At 37.5% G+C, this 24698-nt stretch overlaps 1 protein-coding gene across 1 annotated transcript in view; it reads right to left on the reverse strand.

Annotated features, from left to right (window-relative positions):
- galnt1 (UDP-N-acetyl-alpha-D-galactosamine:polypeptide N-acetylgalactosaminyltransferase 1) overlaps positions 1-24698 on the reverse strand; it is a 63262-nt gene that overhangs the window by 12227 nt on the left and 26337 nt on the right. The window contains exons 3-8 of the mRNA XM_037676309.1: positions 14313-14452; positions 14057-14225; positions 7755-7921; positions 7120-7247; positions 6396-6475; positions 5990-6160 (exon numbers count right to left, since the gene is read on the reverse strand). Of these exons, the coding sequence (XP_037532237.1) occupies positions 5990-6160; positions 6396-6475; positions 7120-7247; positions 7755-7921; positions 14057-14225; positions 14313-14451 (854 nt within the window). The 5' untranslated portion in view covers position 14452. The remainder of the gene's footprint in view (positions 1-5989; positions 6161-6395; positions 6476-7119; positions 7248-7754; positions 7922-14056; positions 14226-14312; positions 14453-24698) is intronic.

The raw sequence follows: 24698 nt of genomic DNA on the forward strand, positions 1-24698 counted from the left end.
AACTTCTCAGCTGACAATTTAAGTTGTTTTTATGAGATTTGAATATGCAGCAGTAAAACAAACAAAATCTACTAAATTAGAAAGAAGCTTTGATCCTGATTAAAGCCAGTTATCCAAACAGAGTCTGTCACTATCATAAAAGACGTGTTTACAGCCCCGTGTTGATCACAGCACTGAAGTACACGAAGGCTGGCAACATTAAAGACAAGAAAAACTGTGAAACAGGATAGAGTTTAGAGAACAAAGTAAAAATGTAAATTGCTATGATCATATTTGGTTGTATTTAAGATACAGAGTGAACCCTTCCCCTCACACTTGTGGAGATGGGCTCCAGTTTCCTGCGACACGCAAAAGGAAAAAAACAAAAACAGAAAAAGGATAAAAAAATAAAATAAAAAAAAAGCATATGGATGGATATTTGGTTGCATTTCATTTTGTGTTTAAAGGATTAACTTGACCTGCTGTGTTCTGTGTTCACAGGATTGATCAAGTTATTCTTCTTTAATACTGAAAATGAGTCCAGACCTTTTCACATGACTGTAAATTACAGAGTACAGTAGACGAGCTCATAATGATCTTTAGCTGTTGGAAACTTGTTGAATGAGGTTTGTCACACGGTGACAGCAAACATAAAGCTCACAGTTTCCACTCCTTGGCTAATAAAAGAAGTAGTTCATCTTACAAACATATACTAAATTGACACGCTTTAATTGTTTTTTGGCAGAAGAAGTGTTGAAGGTTTTACAGCTAAGTGTCACTCAGTGTATTAAACAGAAATATGGTGGAAAAGACTGAATATCTGCCAAAAGTACAGTAATATACTGGCTGAAATATTATATTTGTGCAAATAGCTGTAGAGAGTACTAAAAGTGTCATCGTTCAAGATTGTTTTTATCATAATACTAATACGTTCTTAATATGACTTTGCCATTTTTAAACTAAAGGCAATAAAAAAGTTTAAAGTTCAATATACCGGTAGTTCATATTTTGACATTATTAATAATATTCTTTATTTTTATTTTTTTTATTCATTTCATTTAATTTCCAATAAAAACACAAATACAATTTCAAAAAAATTAAAGAAAAACAAATATAAAATGAAAGGAAGCAGAAGAAGAAAATTTCTTATCACATCTGCTCCCTCATAAACAAAATCAATTCAAACCATCAATTTAAACATAAACCTTCATATATAATACATCAAAATACATAACTCATCAAAATTTCATACTTAACAAAATAGATATTAATCAGTTATATATATTGTTCCAACAAAACAGTTTTTATCTTTTTCTTAAATATAAACATTGACTTCACCATTTTAGCATCATCTTCCAAACCATTCCACAGACTCATTCCCTGTATAGTAGTAGACCGACCCTTTAAACTGGTTCTATACTTGGGTTTAACAAAAATATCTATGCCCTTCAAATTATAACAACTCTTCCTTTTTACAAAATATGTTTGAATGTTTGATGGTAGCATGCAATTCTGAGCTTTAAACATGAATAAAAGAATATTATAATCCACCCAATCATAAAACTTAAGTATTTTCAATTGACAAAACCGAACATTAGAAGGGTGACAATAACACTTTTTTGTTATAATTTTTACAGCTCTTTTTTGCAGAATAAAAATAGGCTTTGTTATGGTTTTACATGCTGTACCCCAAACAGTGACACAGTAAATTAAATGCGGGACTACAAGTGTATTATATAGCAAATATAAAGCATCATTGTTTAATAAGTCCCTTACTCTTGTAGAATGAACATATTTCACTACACTCTGTATAATACTGCATTTGACTTAGATATTTTAATTTTTACAATATTTATATGCTGTTTCCATGACAGTTTATCGTCAATAATTACACCCAGAAACTTTACTTCATTCACTCTACATATCTCAGTACCATCAATTTTGAGAGAAAAATCCAAAGTTATCTTTTTTTACTAAATATCATAAAATTAGTTTTATCAACATTTAATGATAACTTATTTAATTTAAACCAATCTTGTATTTTAACAATCTCTTTGTTTATCAATTCAAACATCTGTTCCATATTTTTACCCTAACAGAAAAACGTTGTATCGTCAGCAAATAAAACACATTTGAGGATGTCAGATACTTCAATTAAATCATTTACATATAAAATAAACAATTTAGGTCCAAGTACTGAACCTTGTGGTACTCCACATAAAGTTCTGCATAAATTAGATCTTACATCATCCATCTGAACAAACTGCTTTCTATCCCTCAAATAATTCTTTAATTTGACTTCAACAATGCCATTTTAAAACTGAAAGTAATAGATAAAAGTTTAAGGTTTATTAATTTGACTTTTAGATAATATACTTGAGATAATGATTTTACCATCTTAAAAAAATAGCAATAGTTATTTGATAATTTACTTACCGGTACATAATTATTTTAATGTTTATTTTTCACACATGGTTCAATCAGTGTTAGTATAAATTGAGCAGAGCTTTTAAGTTTCGGCGTCCACAGTCATGGTTCTCACAGCAAGTGAAATAATCACCCGGGTTACTGACACAGGTGTGCAAGCCTCATATACAAACAAACAAACAAACAAAATAACATGACTGCAAGCTTCCTTAATGAAGGAATAGATGAGAGGAGTGAGCCTTTGTCTGCCAAATAGACAACCTGGGTTCAAATCCCACCTCAATCAGACATTGAACAAGTTGGAGAAATCATGTGCTTCAAAACATCCATCATCTTTACCTCCTTCTTCCTTTTTGGGTCATGGGGGTCATTGGTGCCCATGTCCAGCAGGGACACGTAGAGACAAACGAAACAAACAACCATTCACTCTCTCACTCACACCTAAGGACCATTTAGAGTTACCAATCAGTCTAACATGCATGTTTATGGTCTGTGGGAGGAAACCGGAGTACCTGGAGTAAACCCATGCATACACGGAGAAAACATGCACACTCCAACCAGAAAGGCCCACGGCTGGGATTTAAGCCAGCAAACAATTCCATAAATTAAAAATATTAACCTTATTGATCACATTAATATTTAGTCTTCCATCATTTTTAACTACCCTGATTACTTCATCCTATTAGAGCCATTTAGATTTCTAATTGTTTAAGACAGATAAAACAATTCTACATTTTAAAATATTAACCATATTAGTATTTTGTTTTCCATCATTTTTGAAAGACTCAGATTACGTCATCCTATTACACTTCAACACTTGCTCTTCTCAAGGGCGGACGTCTCCTCCTCTCCCTCTCTGCTTTGTTTTTGCTCTGGCCTGTCTGTGAAACTGCTTTAGCGCCTCTCTTCTACAAATCTTCCGAATCATAACTATGGACTTGGATTTGATCATTTGGTCCCTCCACACAATTGATAACATTTCTTCAAAGAGAAGACAGGCTTTAGGCGAGCCGATTTGCCCTGGTGGCACGCACACAGCTGGATAATATCTCATCAACTTGGAAGACTTGATGATGTCTCTGTCTCTGCTGCCATTTGTGGATTTTAAGGACGCATTTATAATTAGATTTATGATAACTGGTTCCAGCTTTTTGGATTTGGCTGGTTCCTGGTCTATCAACAAACAAGGAAGTCGTCGGCAGCAAATCTGGACCTGGTCAGGCTGCCTGATTTATATGAGAGCTTGGTTCGTGCCTCGAGCACCCAGACTTTTGGCAGAATGGATCAGATCTCGAGGATTATTCTCAGGCATGTTTCATTGGTATGGTCAATTAATTTGGATGTTTCAGAACCGAGTGGACCGACACAGACTCAAGGTAGATGTCATTAAAGTTCTGCCTGTCCCAAAAACAATTGTGTTTATCTGAATTCAGCTCCCTGACTGGCCTTGACAGGCCATCTTATCTCAACCCGCCTGGAAAGTTTTGTAAACCTGAAGCTCTACCTCTCCCTCCCCTCCTACTGAGGAATTCCATGGACTTTTCAGAGGAGCCCACCTGAATAAACATTCGGTCATCATTTCAGGACTCTGGATTCGTCTTTGGTCGTGTCCCCCCGAGTGTGCACGGATCTCTCCAGAGGGAACTATTTGAACTGAGTGATTTTATCTGAACTCTGCCGTGCCTCTGTGTGTTGTCTCTGGCTGCTCACCGCCCTTGCCCCCCTCCCCCCACGTGATGTCGGCATCATGTGCTAGTGTGCAAGATTTTTTTTCATTATCCCACTGTTGACCTTCAAACAGAGGTTAAAAGCGTGTTAGGATTTTTTTTGTCTCCAAACCCTATGTGTCATTTTTCACCACTTTTTATTGTCTGTCCAAACAGGTCTCACTTGTAAATGAGTCTTTGAGGCTCAATGTGACTTATTTGTTTAAATAAAGGTTGAATGGATGAAAAAACAGCCATTTAAATGTCTGTTTATTTCCAACAGGAGATGATGCAATGGCTCTTGTTTCTTGTGCAATTTCTGTGTAGACATATTGGTTTCAAATGCTTTTAGGCCTAAATTTCAGCTGTTCAAAAATTCGAATGCTTCAGCCGAGGCATGCATCATAAGCAGCATCAGGCAATGACATCATGCATTTCAATGCACACTTGTGTTTTTGATAAAAAAAAAAAAAAAAAAAACAACTTTATTTTTAGTTACTGTTTTTGATGAAATAATATAATATTGACAAAATATTCAGCAACAGAAGATAATTTGTAAAATATCTTGGTTTTATTTTTACATTAAAAAATGTGAGGGTGGTGTTTAGAAATAGTTGTTATGACTGCTTCCTCAGGTATCCATCCAGGACACTGGTCTCAGACGCTCTCTGAACAGAACAAATAAAATCAAGAGACAGCTCACACCCTCAATATGGACTGTTTACTCTGTTGACCTCTGGCAGGACAGCCCGAGGACCAGAACCACCAGGTTCTGCAACAGTTTCATCCCACAAGCTGTTAAGACTGCTGAACTCAGGTCACTAATGAAGTGACCACAACAGCAAACACACACATAGACATTCCTAAACACCAAAGTCTATAAAATTCATGTAAATTATGTACTCCTACACTGCTGTGGAGAAATGAAGCAAATTTTTGTTCAGTTTTGCATGGTGTACTGAACAACTTTGAATGACAATAAATTTTTATATTATTATTATTCCAAACTCAAAACATTAATTGCTTAAATTTTTATTAATTTACAAATGGTAGAGGAATCTGATAGAAATAGTGTTTTATAGATTTGGAAAGTTCACAATTTCATAAAGTGCTACTTTTTCCTGGCCATTTCTTTTCTGTCGATTATGACATTTTTTATTTTATTTCTGATATTATAAACACATTTGCATATTCTCAATAAAGTGTAGCTGTTAAGTGACAGAATGGGGTTTTATCATTAGTGAAAAAAAGAAGGTAAAAAAAAAAAAGCTCTGCCCTGACACCACGACCCAGTTTTTTTTTTTTTTAGGCCACTTACAAGACACCCGAAGGAAAATTCTGTCAAGCAACTCCATGAAAAACAACCAACAAACAGCAGCACTGACTGTTACACACAACATTATCTGTGTGACCTTGAATGGTGGAGTCGAGCACACTTAGAAACATGAGAAGAGGAACATAATGGGCAATAAATAAGCTCTTGAATTTTGCTCCAAGGTCTGAGCCATGAGAGGCAAAACAACAAACAAAATAAAATCATTATACAACAACTCTGACATCAGAAGAATGGTTACTGCATTTTGTCTGTACCGCTACCCTGACAACATTTTACAACTGTGCAATGTGTAATTGTAATGTATGCACAACTTATATACAAACTAACAACACTAAAGCTTACAGGAAAAGTTATTCTGAACAGCTGGCTGACAAAGTTGGTGTATGATCACAAGTGCCTGGTTAGATCATTAACTTTTCTGTTTTGTTCCCTTGTAGCACAAGAGAGAGATTGGTGCCCTGGAACAAACAGGGAACTTGGTGAAAATTTCAAGTTAAAGTGGAACTGATTGCGTTGAGTATCCATGTTGTGTAATGCTGACCTGACAGGCAGTGTGCGGTCTCCTTTGCGGCGGTCCATCTCTCTCTGGGGTACAGGGTACCAGCGGAAGTTCAGCTTCCAGTTGAAGCCTCCGTATGTCATATCAGATCCTGCCATGTACTCAAATGTATCATCACTGATAACGTCTATGATGGGGCACACCACAGTTCTCCTAGAATGATCAGAAACACAAACACATCAATGCAAGTCAAAGTGCAAACGCGCTACACACACAAGACACAATAACCAGGCTCATGTGTCTTTAGGAAGCAAACAACAGAAAATGATTACTATAATTAAACAGCAGGTAAACACAAGAACAATCCTTCAGGCTCAACAATGACCCGCTGTTTTGTTCTTCTAAAACTAGCCAATGTGTGTGCATCTGTTGTGTACTTGTTCCTTACTTGTCTTGTTTGATGCGAGCGAGCAGAGGCTCCAGCCACCCTGTGGTGCACTCACAATGTGCATCCAGAAAGGTAATGACCTAATAAAACAAAAGACAAAACAGGACACTAACACAGCAGTTCTCAACACCAGAAGAAGTGCAGGTCAAAGGCTAATGGATGTTACATGTGTTTTATACTGTGCAAAAATTTTAAACTTCTCATTTATATTTAATTTTTGCTTCCAAAGAGTCTGACTTTTATATATACTTGTAAAGTGGTCGTCATCAGGAATGTATCACTTATTCAAGGTTGCATTGCGCACTGTATGCTTAAGAACGAAGTGGACAAATGGAGGGCAAAAGAAGAAATGTTTGTTCTAAAAATCTATTTTCAGCAGATGAACAGTAACAAAGTCATTTATTTCATAAACAAGAAAAACATCCAGCCAGACTTCTGCTCCACCTGAGCGATGCACCATCCCGCCTGCATGTCCATTTTCAGCTGCACTTGTGAGAATCACCTTGTTGGTGCTAAAATATTGTTCAGATTCTGTCAATCATAACTTTTACATAAGATTCAAAAAAAAAAATAGATGGAAACAAAATGTGCCTGTGTGACAGGCTGCTGGTAAAGTGTTTAAGGAAGTTGTCTGTTGTACAATCCTGCACCTTAGAGACTAAAAGTAAAGAAATGAAAGAAGACCAACCGATTTGCACATTACTGTAAACGTGCGCACACACACCTGGCCTGTGGAGATGGATGCTCCCTTAAGGCGAGCGCGGATGAGTCCGGACCGCTGGTCCATCCTCACCACTCTGACAGGCACTTCTAATTTCCTGACGTACTGCTCCAATGGTCGTTTAAGAAAGTCTAAGACAAATAAACATAAAATAAAGACACACAAACATGAAAGACACAGAAAAAAGTTGGATTATAACATTTTCCCTCAGTGGCAACAGACATCAAAGTTAACTAAATGTTGTTATTTTTCTTGTGTGTATGTGTGTGTGTGTCTTGGCATGCCTGTTGACATCCCTTTCAACCTGCACAAAGTTTCTCTCTCTGCACAAACACCCCCCCCCCAACATTCAGCCTGGGGGCCCATAAAGTGATGTGTGTTGGCAACTGGAATTGAGGGTTATAACACAGTGTAATCCCTGCGGCTGGCAAATTAAAGACCTAATCTCTCCCAAACAGGGATTAACCGCGTAACACAGGGTGGAGTGGCACATGCAGCCCTTATACATGTACATGCTGAGTGACTGTTGGGCAGGCACAAACATGACACACTAAAATCATACAGTATCTCTCAAAAATAGGCTAAGCCTCAAAATGAGGAGGCACTGGAGGAATTATCTGCAGTCTGTATGAGTTTACCTCTCTCGCTGGCATCGTCCACCAGGACAATCTCCTCCAACAGCGTGTGTGGAGAGCGGTCAATAACGGAGTGAACGGTTCGTAGCAGTGTGCTCCAAGCCTCATTGTGAAATACAATCACCACGCTGGTGCGAGGAAGATTATCTGGGTATAATTTGTTCTTGCACCTACAAAGAGTAAATAAAACAACCAGAACAGATTTTGACATGAATTAATACTCAGAAACTTGAGGCATTTAATTTGCAGATGGTTGCAAAGCAAAGAAAACAGAAAAACAAGCCAGCAGGACAATCCAGGCTCTGTCGGACTGTGAGAAAGTTGTATATAGAGAGCTGCAGTGGAAGTGGGTCCACACAATAAAACCAACACACAAAAGGGACTGGTTAGACTTGCAAACCAACGAAGAGACATTAAGACTACAGGCAGTCATTGAAATCAATCAGACCATTATCAGATCATGGCCTTGTAAAGAAATGTACATTTCTACAAAACAAAGAAACTAAGAATGAGTAATGAAGGGCCAACTAAAGTGATAGTTCTTATTTTAGATAGTGATACAACCCAGAGATAGTACAACTGCACAATGACAGTTGATTAATGACACTAATTAGATTGCAAGTCATTAACATGGCACAGGACAGCACACTTGTCTTCCTCAGAAAGAGGGAGAGAGAGAGACATATATGCAAAACATCAAGACTTTCAAAGATAAAAATTAGATCACAAAGTTATTAAATATATTTTTTAATAATATTTAGAGGAAAAAAGGGAACATTGGTTGACTGACATATTTTAAGGCCAGCAAAATTCCCATGAAACCACAAAAACTGAGTGATTCTTGAATTTACATGTTCATGTGCTTCCTGAAGGGAAGCCTGATATCCTGCTCTGTTTCTGCTTGAATACAAGAATCCAGACACAAAAAGAGTTAAGAACGTGTTGCACGGGCAGCAAAATAATATTTCATAAGCCCCCCAATCAACAGAGCCAACAAAACTTTCATTAATTGCAGTTATTTGATCCTGACTATAACATCAGCCACAATGTCTTCATTCAATTGTTTCACAATAAATGAGTATAAAACACAAAATGTTTTTTTCTTCAATATTTCATAATTCAGAGCTAGACCTGACACCCTTTTTCAAAAATAGTCATCTTGATGCATTAATATGCTTTGCTGTTGTGTGTGTATATATATATATCTATATATATATACACACTAAGAATAACCCTTTGTTTGAAGGTCTAAACAAAAGATATTTCAGTTAATGTTTTTGTAATAATTTCCAAAGGATTGCTGTAGTCCTTACAAGAATACTTAATTGCAATTAATTACATGACAGCTAAACAAAGTTTTACAATTCGGACATATTAATATTGGGTCAGATATTGGCAAATAAGTAAAAGTATAGTACAAACCATTTCATATGAAACATTATTATTATTTAATGGCAATTGAGCTGCTTAATATACCATATTATTTTACATTATTAGTGTTTAGCGTATATCTTAGATACTTGTATACAGTTTCTTTTTATACTTTGTATTCTTTTTTTTTGGCTTCTTTTGAGTATAACTGAAGACACAATTTCGTTTCACCTCATGTACCACATGTGGTGTGAATGCGAATGACAATAAAGAACCTTGAACATTTGTCTAAAAGCACTTGATTGAGCAGACTGTATAATTTCCAGACAACAACAAATGAAGGTTTGACATGAAAATTCAAAGCTCGATTTAAACCTGACCTTAAGAAGCTGAACAAAGCATCCTTCAATCTTTTGTTCATGTTTCTTTGTAATCAAAAGTGTCCCCCTAACATATTTCATCCGTAAAAAGTCGTGAATTTCTAGATAATCAGACTTTGCTTATAAACACCTTAAGAGAAAACGTACAGCATATAAAATCTATGCTGAGCATTTAGTTCATCATAGATTTTATTATATGTAAAACTGCATTACCGGTACTTCAGCCTCAAAAATGCAAAACAGGAATATTAAAAAGTCATTCTTTCCATTTGTGGAGTCTGGCAGAAAATTGAATCAACATACAGTATTCATAATGTACTGAACGCTGCAATATTATTGTAAGAAATGAAATGTGCCGCAGGACATTAACTCTGAGTTCAGCTTTTAGTGTTAGTGTCCACTTTTAGACCTACTGTGGAATATTATGCATATTTTATATAGAAATATTTGCAAAGCAGATAAGAGTTTTTACATAAACACACTAAGCTGGGCTTGGTGAAACGCATGAACCAGTTTGAACACATTGGACGTCTGAACTGAATTCAGGCATATAAACTAATGAGGGTTTTCATTTGACTCTTATTTATTTATTTTACTATCCGCAAGGTTTGTGCAATTAAATAAAAATCAATTTACCTTAAAAGTGTCTGAATGCCACTGCATTAACAAAAGAATGAGACTATTAATGGTTTATGAAATGTGCCCAAAAAGGGTTATAAACTTTAAACGGATGTTAATAGCTGGTAATGAAAATACAAGCAGATTGAAGAACCACCAGGTTTTAGGACAAAAGAGAGAGAGAGAGAGAGAGAAAAAACGAAGTGCAGCTGTGGGATTTTGATCTATTCTCTGATATTAAATGGTCTATCAGTCAGTTTTTTTTTTAAACCCACAGTAAGCAGCTCATCCATCAGCAGAAGACAGAACTGATACCACCCTTGTGACTTCCTTTCTCTGAAAAATTCAACTCTCCCAACAGCCAAATGGAATATGATCTTATTTCCTCCATCTTCATTACTCCCCCCTCCTCCTCGTGATCATCCTGAGCGCTGAAGTGCTTCCCCTCCTCTGCTGCTGATTATGACAGAAGGAATGTAACAGAGAGGGGGTCAAGAGTATACTTATTCTGCAGCTGCCTCTGGAGGACGTTAAAGAAGACAGAAATGCTCAGTCTCTGCTGTGGCTGTGCTCATACTCTTCACAAGGAGGGAGGCTGATGATGACAGAGGATGATTGACTGTAAAAACAGAGTCATCAAGTCTTTCGCTCTTTATTCGAAGCAGACTATCCAGTTTTAGGACAACTTTTGTTGAGTTTTGCCTGACAAACTGAGGCACGCACACTTTCTTTAAGTTGTGTAATGCAGATTTTGGTAAAACAGCCAGGGAGGAGGAGAAATGCTTAACGGCTGTAAAAGCAGAATAATGAGTTACATGCTGGGTCTCAAGCCACTGGATTGTGGGAATATTTAAGATGGGTGTGCAAACTGGTTCTAATTAAACAACATCACTCTCGCAACACTGCACACACACACACACACACACACACACACATAAATCCATAAACGTGTCTCAAAAACACTGCAGTCAGCAACTAAAAAAATAAATAATGAGAGAAAATGTCAAGTTTTCTGAAAGGCGTAGTCATGGAAAGTGTTTTCATACACTGGAGAACCACCCAGCTGCACTCAAACACACACACACACGGACGCACGCACGCACACGCACACACACACACACACACATATACACATGCATGTTTGACTGAGCTTCATAAAATGTTCCTTTTACATTAAGCTGCTCAAATGGGAACCCTCTTCATTGCAATATATTTACAGAGTTCCTCTAAACTTGCTGATCAATAAACATGAAAACACATGACTCGCATATAAATTACATCCAAATGTATGCATGCTTACACACAGGTCCACATTCCCTTTGCTTGATATTGACGCCGTCTTATCTCCTAATTGGAAAAGTAGATAGACGGAGGGAAGGCTGAGTGAAAGCACACCTAGTAATCAACTCTCGCTCAGAGACTAAAACCCATTTCATGGATCAATGTCTTCATTCTTTCCTGCCTGTCTGGTATTAACATGTCTCTGCCTGACAGTCTTATGTCTCTCAGGCTGTCTCTCTCACTGTGTCATGCTGAAAAGACTCATTACTGACCGCTGTATGCTTCTCAGCAAGATCAAAAAAGGTCAGAGGGGAATTGAAAGCTGAGCTGATTTCTGACTGCCTAAACTACCCTTGACATATTATTAATGCAACTGGCCAGATGCATAATGGTCTGTTGCCCTGAGTGCCCGATCATCCTGTCTGAGACAGACACACGGACACAGGTACTCATGCACACTCAACATTAGTTTTCTGTTTCTGGACCTTTGAACTGTATAGAACAGATGAAAATGGGAGTTCATTGAAAATGAACTTGCATTTCCTCAGTCGTGTTTTAAAAGTTGATTTCCTTTAGAAATTGGCTTTAGGCCAAGTTGTTTTGGTGACGTTAAGGAAAAAAATCCTGAATGCACAGAAGTAATGGACTTGTGGAAGACTCAGGGTCAATGTAATTCTATGCAAAATTAGAAACATTGTTCAAAACTGCATTTTTATTCCAGCGTTAGCTTTTTGTTTTAAAACCTTCATATTTGTTTCACAAGTCAATTTAATTCCGATTTACCTACTTAGCCTTTATTATTCAAGTCACCTTTCACTACTTTTCCTTTTAATTATCCTTTTTAATTACTGTTTTATTTTCACTTGTTAAAAACAAAAAAAAAAAACAATTTTTTAAAATTTATATGCATCCTTTATGATTGTCTATTGTTGTTGTCCATTGTCATCATCATTTTTTGTTAAAATGCAGGTCTCTCTTGTAAATGAGTCCCAGAGGCTCAATGGGATTAACCTGTCTAAATAAAGGTTGAATGGATGAATTATTCAAGTCAGACAGTCTTAGATCGACAAAGTGACAATAAAAGTATTATAGCTGAGTTCAGTATTATTTAGTGAAAGGTGTACAAAATGTTTTTTTGAGACACATTAAGTCTTCACATTTTTAAATACACTATACTGGAGCAAAAACATGTTTTGCTTTTATTTCTTTTACATTTTTAAACTATAAAAGGCCATGTGATGGACTTGCGACCCGTCCAGGGTGTACCCCGCCCCTCGCACAGTGATTGCTGGACATGGGCACCGGCGACCCCCGTGACCCAAAATGGAATAAGCGGGTAAAGAAAATGGATGGATGGAACTATAAAAGCGTATACTCCTCGTATCAGAGCAAAATGTTCTGAAATCTTCAAGGTCCCAAAATGATTTCATTGCTTTCTTTAAGTGACACATTTCCTTTTAAAACAAGACAGTGAGGGAAGAATATTTGAGGCGTACCATGGGTGATGACTCACAGGGAGTAGGGACGTCTGTTTAAGTAGGATATTAGAAGGTGGGCCTGTTGAAAATTGTGTCATTTTATGAAATGGACCTTTTAGAAACAACTGCTGGTGCGACAGGAAGCTGACACAAAATTACTGGCTGGCTGTCCCTGGTGCCATTTTAAATTATTAAGTCTGTTCGTTTTACACACAAAACTGAACATAAAAAGATACTTTCAACACATTAGTTCCCTGTGGTTGTTTTCACAGCTGTTGTTCACTTTGTATGCTCAGAAAGTGAAATCTAAAGCAGAGTCTCTTTTAATCTTCTTGGATCGAGCTTATATTCACACAGATTTTTTTTAAAGCAAACTAAGGAAGGGACACATGAAAAACACCACGTTTGCTGCGTTTTGATGTTGATAAATAACGAAAAAACAAACAAACTTTATTCTCATGTCGTGATGCATGAAGATGGGTTTTTATAGAGTTCATAATCATAAGATAGACTTAAAACATGACTCAACTACATCTCCTGTCACATATTCATGCAGTGTATTTACTTTTAAACTGTATCAGGGTCTCCAGGGAAAAAAAAAAAAAAAAAAAATCAGACCTTCCCCTTCAGGTGTCGCCAGACAAATTGTTTAATTTGAACCGCAAATCTCTTACAGCCACAAACAATCCAGGTTTTAATTAGGGCTTTATAATTATGGTAAAAAATGTTCTCAGATTATTTTCTATATTTACTTTGTTTCAGAGTTTGATCATGCGGACAGTAGTGTGTGTGTGTGTGTGTGTGGTGGAGAGGGTGGGTGGGGGGGGGGGCAGAGACAAAGAAAGGTAGATATGTTCTTCAGAGAAAGATGTTTGTTTACGATTATTGAAATATTACAAAAGCAAAATAATGCCTTCATGTTTCCATTGTGCACATTTCATCTGCACCAAAAATCTGCTTTATTATGACAAATTTGTACAAATATAAAATATAATAAAACAGTTGTTGAGATTTCTCAACCCACATTTGCTGTAAGTATCCACGTATCTGTTGTTACGGGTTTTTTATTTTTTTATTTTACAAAAAGTGCAGTTTTTAAGCTTGTCACCTGGTTTGGAAAAGGATTTGACACATAGTGACATAGAGCTTTATGAAATGATTCTGGAAGGCTGCTCACCCCTCTAGACGAACATCAGGAAGTGATCGATTGAGAGCAATCATCTCTGAGGCCATGAGGTTGAACTGGTTGATCTTAAACATCTCCTTCATTTTCTCCTGGTTCTCTTTAGGAATCACCACCGGCTTCCCGCCTTCACCAGGTCCGTCTCGTGGTCTTGACAGGGTATCTATGGTAGATACACATACGGAAGCACTGTCTTTGAGAAACGTCATGCAAAGTATAAAAATGTGTGAATGTGGATAGAAGCACGTACCATCCCTCCCAGGCAGTCCTCGCTCCTTCTTCTCGTCACACTTGTTGCACTCGCTGAAGTAGAGCAGAATGAACATGTCCAGCATCACCCAGACCAGAGAGGTGGCTAAAACCACCTTACAATAGGCGAACCTTCGCATCCTAAAAATGCCAAAAGAGAGAGGAGGTCAGCAAAAGAAGGCAGAAGTAGTCAAAATGAGGGGTACTGAACACTGAACACCAGAGCTCATTTACTCAGATATTTATTATGTTGATGATTTGGAGGTTCTCTGCAGTATGACCTCATCAGTCTCACTTATGTGTATTATATACATGAAAACTTGTGTGCAGCTTCCTATTAAGCTTACAACAGAAAAAAATACATCAAAAAGCTACAGTGAACTATCTCAGTATTTCTGAACAGTCTCATTTCACCTCAAAACACAAAATCACTTCTTTTTTCCCCCCTCCACATCAGAGCAAAAACTATAAGAACAACAGCAGCGGAATCAAGAAATGCCACACCAAATTGCTCCACACATTTATGAGATTGCTTCGGGGTAAAAGCAAAAAGCCGGGACATATAGTGGAGCACCAATTCAGAATGAATTTGGGGCAAAAAAAAGCCCAAACCTTAAGGTTACATGAGGGTGTAGGAAATCATATATCTCTGTCAACCACAGCACAAACTATTTTTATTTTGACCATATTTATGGTTTAGATTTTTGCTTTTTAGATCTGCAATATTGACAAAGAATATTCTTTTCACCCTTTTACACTCAAGTCTTTGTCAGCTGCGGAGCTGAGCCATTTTCTCTGCATCTCAGAACAAACTGGCATGTCGGCTGCCACATCAACTTTAATTAGCTGTCGCTAATTTTGCAGCACACTCCACACTCTGATCATAACAATACTGTAATTTGGACTGCAGAACTATTTTCTCTCTTTGCCTGCTGTGCAAGTAGAGGTGGGCGAGCAGGACTACTAATGGAATGAAACTTTGGCTTGCTCAAGAAGTTGCTCATAATTTGATAAAATTGTCCTGAAAACCACCAAATTTAAAATTGCTTGAATTGTTCAAGTGTACCGGTACTTCAACTGAACAACATGATTATGACTGATCCTCCATACCTGTTAAGAGTGGAAGTGACGTTACATGTTTGTTAGTGAGATAAAAAGGAATGCAGAGTTGCAGCTTCACAACAAATAATTTTAAATTGAACTTAAAGGTTTGACATGTTTTAAGCCACTGATTAACATCTTGTTACAGCATTAAGCATCACTTCTTGCAATCACACTGGTATAGACCTAACCCAGGGCTTGCCTGGATACCAAATATTATCTAGCTTGATTTACAGTTTTTCCATCTGGCTGCAATCCAGCATTCTCCAGATAGTGGTTGATTGTTCAGCATGATGAAACAGAGCAAGTATTCTGTAATCCATTTACCATCTCTGCTTTCTGCTGAAAATCATCCTGACTCCAACAAAAATCATGTTTTAGCTGAGCAGTTTTCTCCTTTGTTGCTAAAATTGTACAATCCAACACAACGGTCATAATGATTGGTGTTTGACAAATGACGCGATCTTACATTTTCTGTAATCTCTTACATCTTTTCTCTAAATGAAAGGCGTAATGAACTTGCAGACCGGCTGCATCAGTCAAAGTTCACAGCCAAGCTCTAAAAGAAACAAAGATATAAAGTCTACCAGTTTTATAGTGTAAATTAATAGCCCAGTTTCTAATCAGTTGCATCCGATTGTCAAATCTGAATTCATATCTGGATGTTGACACAGACCCTGATACCAACACCTGATAGAAACAGACTTAACTTTATCAACAGTGAGATATGAAGTTCACAAACTGAATCACAGGGTTTCCCAAAGCAATCGTTCCATTTCTTCTATTATCTTTTTGTCCTGTTTGATTTTATTCCGTTATCCCTGTCGACACACTGTTTTATTGTATTTTAGTTTATCTTGAGAACTGTGAATCTTGTTAAAGTGTGCTGTATAAACAGACTTGCCTGTCGTTGTTGTATTTCTGTTGGCTTTTTAAGTAACTTTAGACAACATTCGCTCATCTCGCAGTACTACCTCGACTGTTGCTTCAACTGCCCCATCTGTCCATCAGTTCTGTCATTTGCTCATCTGTGTTTATTATTTTTCAAAACTTCGACGACATCTAACTCAACATTCAGACAACCTAAAAAAAGGCACTATACAACAAATACATTTTTACAATCACAATTTAAAAGGAAAGAACTAAAATTTATGCTGATATTACCAGTTATAAAGCTCACCACTTTAGGCAAATGCAGCATGTACAATACAACATTTATGGTATTAAAATGGTATTTAAAATACCCTGACTATATTCAAGCTTTCAGAAACGTTCCTATTGTATCAGCATTCCCATATACCCAGCAGTACATCTGCCCTTTGCACATGTAACATACAAACTGTGTGCTCTAAAGTCAGACGTGCAGGTAAGCAAACACAGCAGAGAGGAGAGAAGTGATAGTACCGTAATTGCTTTTCTTAGATGGAAAGGAAAAAGACAAGACAGCCCCATTAAAATTCCACTGCTCTCCTTTCCTCCTTCAGCACCATCTTGGCTCTTTTTGGCTGATTCTCTGCCTCAATGATCCCTCAGGTTGCAGCAGCACAAGCAGAGAGAAGAAAATTAATTTGGCCACAGTTATTTCTCTCATAACCCTGGGAGGAAAAAAAAAGAAGAAAGAAAGTGTTTGTGCATAGCTAGCTTAGCTAAGCTTTGCTTATGCAGCTTGGGAGGACGAAGAACTGCAGAGAGTAGCATTTCTAAATTCCACTTGACACGATTCTGGCGACACAAAGAGTCGTGCACAGCAGAAAACGAGGGAGATTTGTCTGTTTTGTCCAAGTTTGTCTCTTCTCAGATTTCTGTGCATGTGAGTGGAAGAGATTCAAACTCCCAACAGTGAAGTTTGATTTAAATATTAAGTTTTAATTAATTTAAATGTCAACTATGTGTGGTTTATATTTGTTTCTATGTGCCCTGTAAACACATATTTCATGCACAATAAAGTTTTAAAGGACTTTTGTCACAACATTTTAAATGTTTGGCTTCTCCTGAGAATCTTAGGAGTTTCTTTGAGGCTTTTAATATATATATTTTATTTTTACTTCCTTAAAATATAGATCTCCTTTAACATTCCAACAATTCTAATACCTCTTTATTTCTTATAAAATTCTTAACTCTGGGATTCATGGAAAAATATTCAACTTGCACCTTCTGAACTGGTCCACTGTGACTCTGTTGATGGGACATGGATCACCACCCTCTTGTATAAGCCACTCTGTTTTCATCTTGAGCTTTTAAACACACATTGTGATGTTTGCTTCTAGGATTTGCTGGCATTTAATTAAATCCACTCTTCCATCTACCAGTGAAACACAACCCCAAAGCATGATCAACCCACTCTCAGAGTAAAAAGCAGGCATATTTGTGGGTAAACCTCTGACTAGATATATAAATAAGCCTTTCAAAATACGAACATGAACCAGCCATTGGCAAATAAAGCATAATATAAAAATAAATAACTAATAAAGCATCCCAACAAACTCAATAAATATTAAATGCATGCTGACCTTTGCTCAATCACCCACACTACCTATAATACTGTACTGTAAATAGTCTGCCATTCTCAATGTTCAATACAAATTGAACATTTTTGAACATTATTATTGTTTTTGCTCATCTTATTTCTTTATATATTGTTTTTTTTTTTTTACATTTTAGTTTGTGTGGACCTTTATATCTGTTGCTGCTGTTACACTTGAATTTTCCATCCGTGGGATAAGAAAAGCTGTTTCTATTCTATTCTATTCTATTCTATTCTATTCTATTCTATTCTATTCTATTCTATTCTATAGTTACTCTCTACTAAATCTTTAGCTACTTGTCATAATACAAACTTCTAACCCTGCTTAAAAGACTCAGCTTTGTTGCAAAGATCCAGGAAAGGTTTATTTTGATAACTCTTATGAGTTCCATAATTGTGCCAATTCTGCCTAGAAGCTCAAAGCACCTCAGGATCATCTGAACCTTTCAGAAGGTTATCTGCAGCTAATAGGAGGTTCTGATTTTCCTTTTGTAACATTCCAGTACACGGTTTTGTTTCATGGACCTCCAGTACACAAACAAACCATGTGCCATTCCTAATAAAAGTCATTTCTCTATTAAATGATGAACAAAAGTAGCAACCTAAAAATGATATGATAATAATGGTCTTTTTTGTGTGTTTTACTCTGACTTTAACTAGAAAAGCTCTTATACATAAAATCTCAAGTATTTAATTAAAAACACAAATGATGGTTGCACCAGCTGGTATTCTTCAAGCATGTGTGCATCTCTTTCCATCATATTGGTTGCTGAGCGGTGCTACATGCTCATTATTAAAGTTATGGAACTTTCACACACACACACAACCACACACAGGTGTTACTTTTAGTGCAGTGCCTGCAAAAAGACTAGTGTGATGGCTCACTGTTTGGACAAACTATCATACTGCAGTATTTTTATTTTGTTAGTTGAATCTTTTGTCTTTTTATAAAAGCTACAATGAAGTGCAGGCATTCTTTCAGTTTTTTCAAACAGAGCTTTTGGTAGTTTTGCAAAAAATAAAAAAATAACAGTTAAAATAACTTATTTTGGCAAGCTCTTGTAAAGTACTTGTTTAGAAAATGTCCCTTGATTTATCCTCAGAATATCAGATCACTTGTCCTGCTGTTTTGATCCTCTCAAAATACTTGGAATTCCAGGACACTGAGTAGCCTGAAAATCAGTCCTCGCCCTTTTTTTCTTTTTCTAATTAATTTCTTTGACAAGGGCTCTGTGCTGCACACGTCAAGTGACACTGACAACACAACAGAAAGTTGCATACATCTCTATTTTCACCTTTTCCAAAATACACGGAGACTAAAACACAAACCCTACGCCAAACTTGTTCAACTGGGTTTAAAAGATACTAAAAATGATATCAATCAATCAATTCAATTCACTTTATTTATATAGCGCCAAGTCGCAACAGAAGTCATCTCAGTGTACTGAACAGAAACATTCATGTATAAAAATAATAATTTAACACTATTTATCTGAGGAGCAGACTGCTTTGAGTTTAACTCCTTCGCAGAACTCTCATCAAATGGACACATGAACATTTCTGTTCACAAAGCCATGTCAAAACACTATCAGCTAGATGTCAACTGGTTCCCTCAATGCCATTTGATCTCATTTATGTAAAAAATAGTAAACAGCAGTGCTCTGAGCAGTAGCAGATATGAATTGCCTTAAATAAAACAGTTCACGTACACATGTTCCTATACTGCTGTCTGAGCCATGCATTTAAACTCACTGTATTTTAAATCACACATGGCAGAGGACAGCTCAGGTCTCCTCTGAGCTCAAGACCGTCTCGGGCCCTGCCTCCACGTGTCTGTGCATTAGCATGTGTGTGCCAGTTAGATTTATGTTGAGTGCTAGTTACTTTGATGTTTCTTTTAAACAGCCTGGCTCCCTATGTGGTTACAGACATGCATTTCCTCATCCATCCTTCGCCACACGCTTCCTCATTCATTAACATATCACGTTCCCTCAATCTTTTTTTTCTCTTTTTCCCAGTCACCCTGGCCCCGCTCCCCTTTTCCTCTCTTTTAGTGATGTTGTCTTTCAGGAGTGGTTGCCATCACTACTTCCCTACAAGAGCACAATTTCCCCCCTTCACATCCTTCTATGTGTCGATCCTCTTTTTTCCCTTCGTATCCTCTTTAAAGGTTTAATCCCCTTTTAGAGATTGCACAACCACAGTCTCTCACAACCACTTGGGGGGAAAACGCAACAAGAGCACTCCAAGCTTCTCTTGCTTCACAATTTATGACTAAATCTAAGGAGCCTCCCTTCTGAGAACGCAATGTTTCAATACATGTTAAAAATATATCGAAGCGATGGGTGCTTGAGTGCCAATAAATTGAGGATGTGCCTGTGCTGCTAATTTAAAATAAAAAATGGCACTCTTAGTTCCTCTAACATGTTTTATATGTTACAAATATGAAGACTTTTATTTTAATCCCTTTCTTCCACAATAAGCGTCTATAAAAGCATGCTGCTATCTGAAGCATCTTTAACAAGAAAACTAGCAACGATGCTTTTTGAGTCTGTGAGCTGTCCTTGGGTCGTATGAGCCTGATAAGCTCAACAGTTTCCAAGACAACACTGATGGGAGTGCTGATTTTCTGAGCAGTAGTAATGCCTCTCAACTGGAGCAGAACGAGGAATGGGCTAATATTAGGGGAGTAAAACGAAACAAGGTGGCCTGAAGCCGTGTCTCTATGACTCTCTGTGGAGTGGCTGAGATACACAAATGACTGTGGCAAAATGTCTGAAGTCACTTCGTTTTAGATCTGAGAACACAGAATGTTTCCATAAAGGAAGAAGGGGGAAAAAATGAAAATTGAGACAGGATAAGGACAGTGAGATTTGTGTCATGAGCTGAAGGACAAGCCCAAGAAACAATAGGTACAGTACTGATTATGAATCCATCCACAGTACACAAAAATATTGAATATCTACTCTATAAGAATATCCATTTCCTTTTTATCTACATGGACCATTAGAAATTTAAATTAAGAAATTTAGAAAATTTTTTTGTAAATGTACTTACGTTGAAAATTAAGTTATACTGATAAAAGTTAAACATAGTTTTAGTTGTATTTGACAATATAAGCAATTCTGTGTGATGTAAAAAAAAAATAGAGGGAAAAAAAGGCTAACTTTCCTGTTTTTTAAACACTAATGATCAAAATCAATCAACAAAACTCTATGTTTCAAGATGCATATGTCAATAACATTCTGGGGAGTTTGGTGGAAAAACAACGTACACAGTAAAACAGAGAGAACTGCCAACTGCAGCGCAAAACTCCCAGCAGAAATCGATTATCAATGCAAAACTCGGCTCAGGAGAGAAGTGAAATTACACACTTCAATCTGCAATCATTAAAACATTTTTGGCCTAAATCAATAGACATTTCTGTTACAGCTGGTGTTACCATCATGACTGCAGAGAATGTTGCTGCCTGTTCATACCAAACAATAAAAAATAAAAACAGGGATAGCTATAAGGACATAGTGCAATACATTTAAAATAAATTGACAGACAGAAGGCCCCAATAAACCACTTTTATCATTGCCGCTGGTGATTTACCTGCCAATGTGCTTTAACTCTTTTATAGTGAAATCCGATTGTTTTTTCTCCATCCATCTTTCTGTTTTTTTGAGCTCCAGCTGAATTATTTTCACCTTGCATTTGAAGGTAATAGTTTACACAATTTATTTAACACAATGAACACAGCTTCGCAAAGACTGTTAATTGGGTATTAAATGCTCCTACACAGACTGGGAGCACCGTAATAATTTCTTTCCATTTACTGTTCGAACCGTTTGACCCAGCAGCGTTGTGTGTCCTGCCTGTTTGACAGCTGTTTTAATTGCTACTTTACTGCTACTAGTTTCGTGTCCCAACTGCAACTTGGGCTAACCAGGCAGGATTTAGGAGGCTTTATCCACACAATGGCCTTTTCTTTCCTACTAACCACTTTGAGAGCTTTAACCACATCCTAGCTGCAGCAGAGGACATTGTGTCTGAGTGTGCCATGTTCCACGCCTCAATTGTTGAGGTGGCTGCTTTTAACTGTGGCCACAAGGTTGTCGGTGCTTCTCGTTGTGGCCATCTTCTAAGTCCTCCTCTTGGGCCTTGTTGGCTGGCGAGACTGCGGCTGAGGAGTACCAGAGGGCCAAGGGGGTCACAGCCTTGCCTGTTGCTGACGCAAAAGCTCGGATGTGGGAGGAGTTCGGTGAGGCCTTGGATAGACACTCTCCATCGGCTCCAAGGAAATTCTGGCAAACCATCAGGAGGCTGAGGAGGGGAAAGCAGCACTTTACTAACAATGCGTTCAGTGAAGGTGTGGTGCTGTTGACTTCAACCAGTGATGTCATCAGGAAGTGGAAGGAATACTCTTTGAATCCCATCAGCACATCTTCCATGGAGGAAGTTGAATCGGGGGACTTCGGGGTTAGTCTGTCCATAAATGTGGCTGAGGTCACCTAGGTAGTTAAAAAGCTCCTCGGAGGCTCCGAGGGTGGACAAGAGCTACGCTGATTTCCTTAAGGCTCTGGATGTAACGAGGCTGTCTTGGTTGACATGCCTTTGCAACAAACCTCATGTGGGCATCGGGGGCAGTGCCACTGGATTGGTAGAATGGGGTAGTGGTTCCCCTCTTCAAAAAGGGGAACCGGAGGGTGTGCTACAATTATAGGGGCATCACTCTCCTTAGCCTCCCTGGTAAGGTCCATTTCCGGGTAATGGACAAGTGAGTCCAATCAATGGTCAAACTTCAGATCCAGGAGGAACAATGCGGGTTCCGTCTTGGCTGCAGAACACTAGACCAGGTCTTTATCCTCACTAGGCTCCTCGAGGGGTCATGGGAGTTTGCCTGTCCAGTCTACATGTGTTTTGTGGACTTGGAGAAGGCATTTGACCATGTTCCTTGGTGTACAGGTGGTACAGGTGGTTGAAATGAGTTTCCTCCAAAGGGTAGCTGGACTCTCTCTTCGAGATAGGGTGAGAAGATCAGTATTCTGGGAAAGACTCAGAGTAGAACCGCTGCTCCTCCACATCGAAAAGAGCCAGTTGAGGTGGTTTGGGCATCTGGTAAGGATGCTCTCTGGGCGCTTCCCTAGGGAGGAGTTTCAGGTATGTCCAACTGGGAGGAGACCTTGGGGAAGACCCAGGACATGCTGGAGAGACCTTGCTCTTGGTTGACCTTGGAATGTCTTGGTATCTTCCCAGTAGAGCTGGAAGAAGTGGCAGTGGAAGGAGATGTCTGGGCCTCCCTGCTCAAGCTGCTGCCCCCGCAACCTGACTTTGGAGCAAGTGGAAGCTAATGGCTGGATGGAGCTCAAAGCACACAAGACATGCATCCTAATGATGTTAAAAAAAGACCCAGTTCAACATCAAATTTATCAAGATACATTCCACAAACATCTACCGGTAATTGCTTAACCAAATGCAAATTTGTCTTGATACAAACAAAAATAAAAACACTAAGAAAACAAGAAACCTGTTGTGAATTTATTGACTTTTGCAAAGAGAATCTCTGACCCTGCTGTCGAGTGAGTTTATATCTAAAATAAAAGATTTTATTAGGATCCTGTAATATAGCAATATGTATATCAATTCTTAACACGTGTCCTACAACCTTTATTAAAATTGAAATTCACAAGTAAACAGCAGAGGTCTTTGTGTCTTTATCCATTTTAGAGGGAACTACAAAAAAAAAAAAAAAACTTTGACATGGAGCTCATGAATTAGATTTTAAAAAACCAACATAAAACTAAGGCTTTTTTTAAAGACAATTATTTTTGTTTGTTTTTACTGGCTTCATTGCAGAGCAGGGTGTAATGAAAGACAATGACATGAGAAACATTACAGTTAAAAAAGTCAGTACAAAGAGGTACAGTTCAAATGTTTCAAACAAATCAGATGAAATGAATGAGAACAGAGCAGCTGAATGTTAAGACCATGATATTGGTGGGACCACATCAGACAGCCTCAACATAGTGCTGTTAAATCTAAGACGCTGAACTTAGAATTGCACTTTTTCCCCATTTAAAACATTACAAACAAACAATATACAGTATATCATTAATTTCGATTGTTAAATTACAGCCTTACTACTCGTGTAGTACCAGTTTTAGAAAGTTATACCTTTTTATTTACTTTTTTAATTTTTGGCCATAAAATACAATTTCCACACAATTCCTAAGACAAAACTAATTCCCTCATAAAACTGAAAGTAAACATATAAAACATGTCCTACAGAAAACTTGCTTTACATATTAAAACACATGACTGACCTGTTGACTACAAACAAAAGTGTTACAAAGCTATACCATATTAAGTTAAACACATCTCTCAAACAACTTAAGAAAAATGTAAAATATTAAATTTCAGTCCTTTATGGTTACATTTTAAATGACTAGTATGATTAAAAAAATAGTATTAGTAGTCTTATATTTTTTTAATGACCAAGAGTAAGGTTCAGAATAAACTTTTGCTACCATTGCTTTAATATGTAAAGAGGCAGAACTCCCCCAAACAAGTTGCCATTCCTCATCATATGCAGGGAAAGGAAAAAGGCAGGAAAAAGCCACTTTGCCTCTTTTAATAAACACTATCACAAGTTAGTGTGTCACTACTGCAGCATAAAATCCTGTCTGAGGAGATAACGAACGAGAGCAAGGCGCTCCACCAGTGCCTGAAAAAAGTTGCTTGAGATGTGTGGGAGGCATATTTTTTTTTAGTTCAGTA

The sequence above is a fragment of the Nematolebias whitei genome, chromosome 5 (genome assembly GCF_014905685.2).
Source record: "Nematolebias whitei isolate Nwh7 chromosome 5, NemWhi1, whole genome shotgun sequence".
Classification (NCBI taxonomy): domain Eukaryota; kingdom Metazoa; phylum Chordata; class Actinopteri; order Cyprinodontiformes; family Rivulidae; genus Nematolebias; species Nematolebias whitei.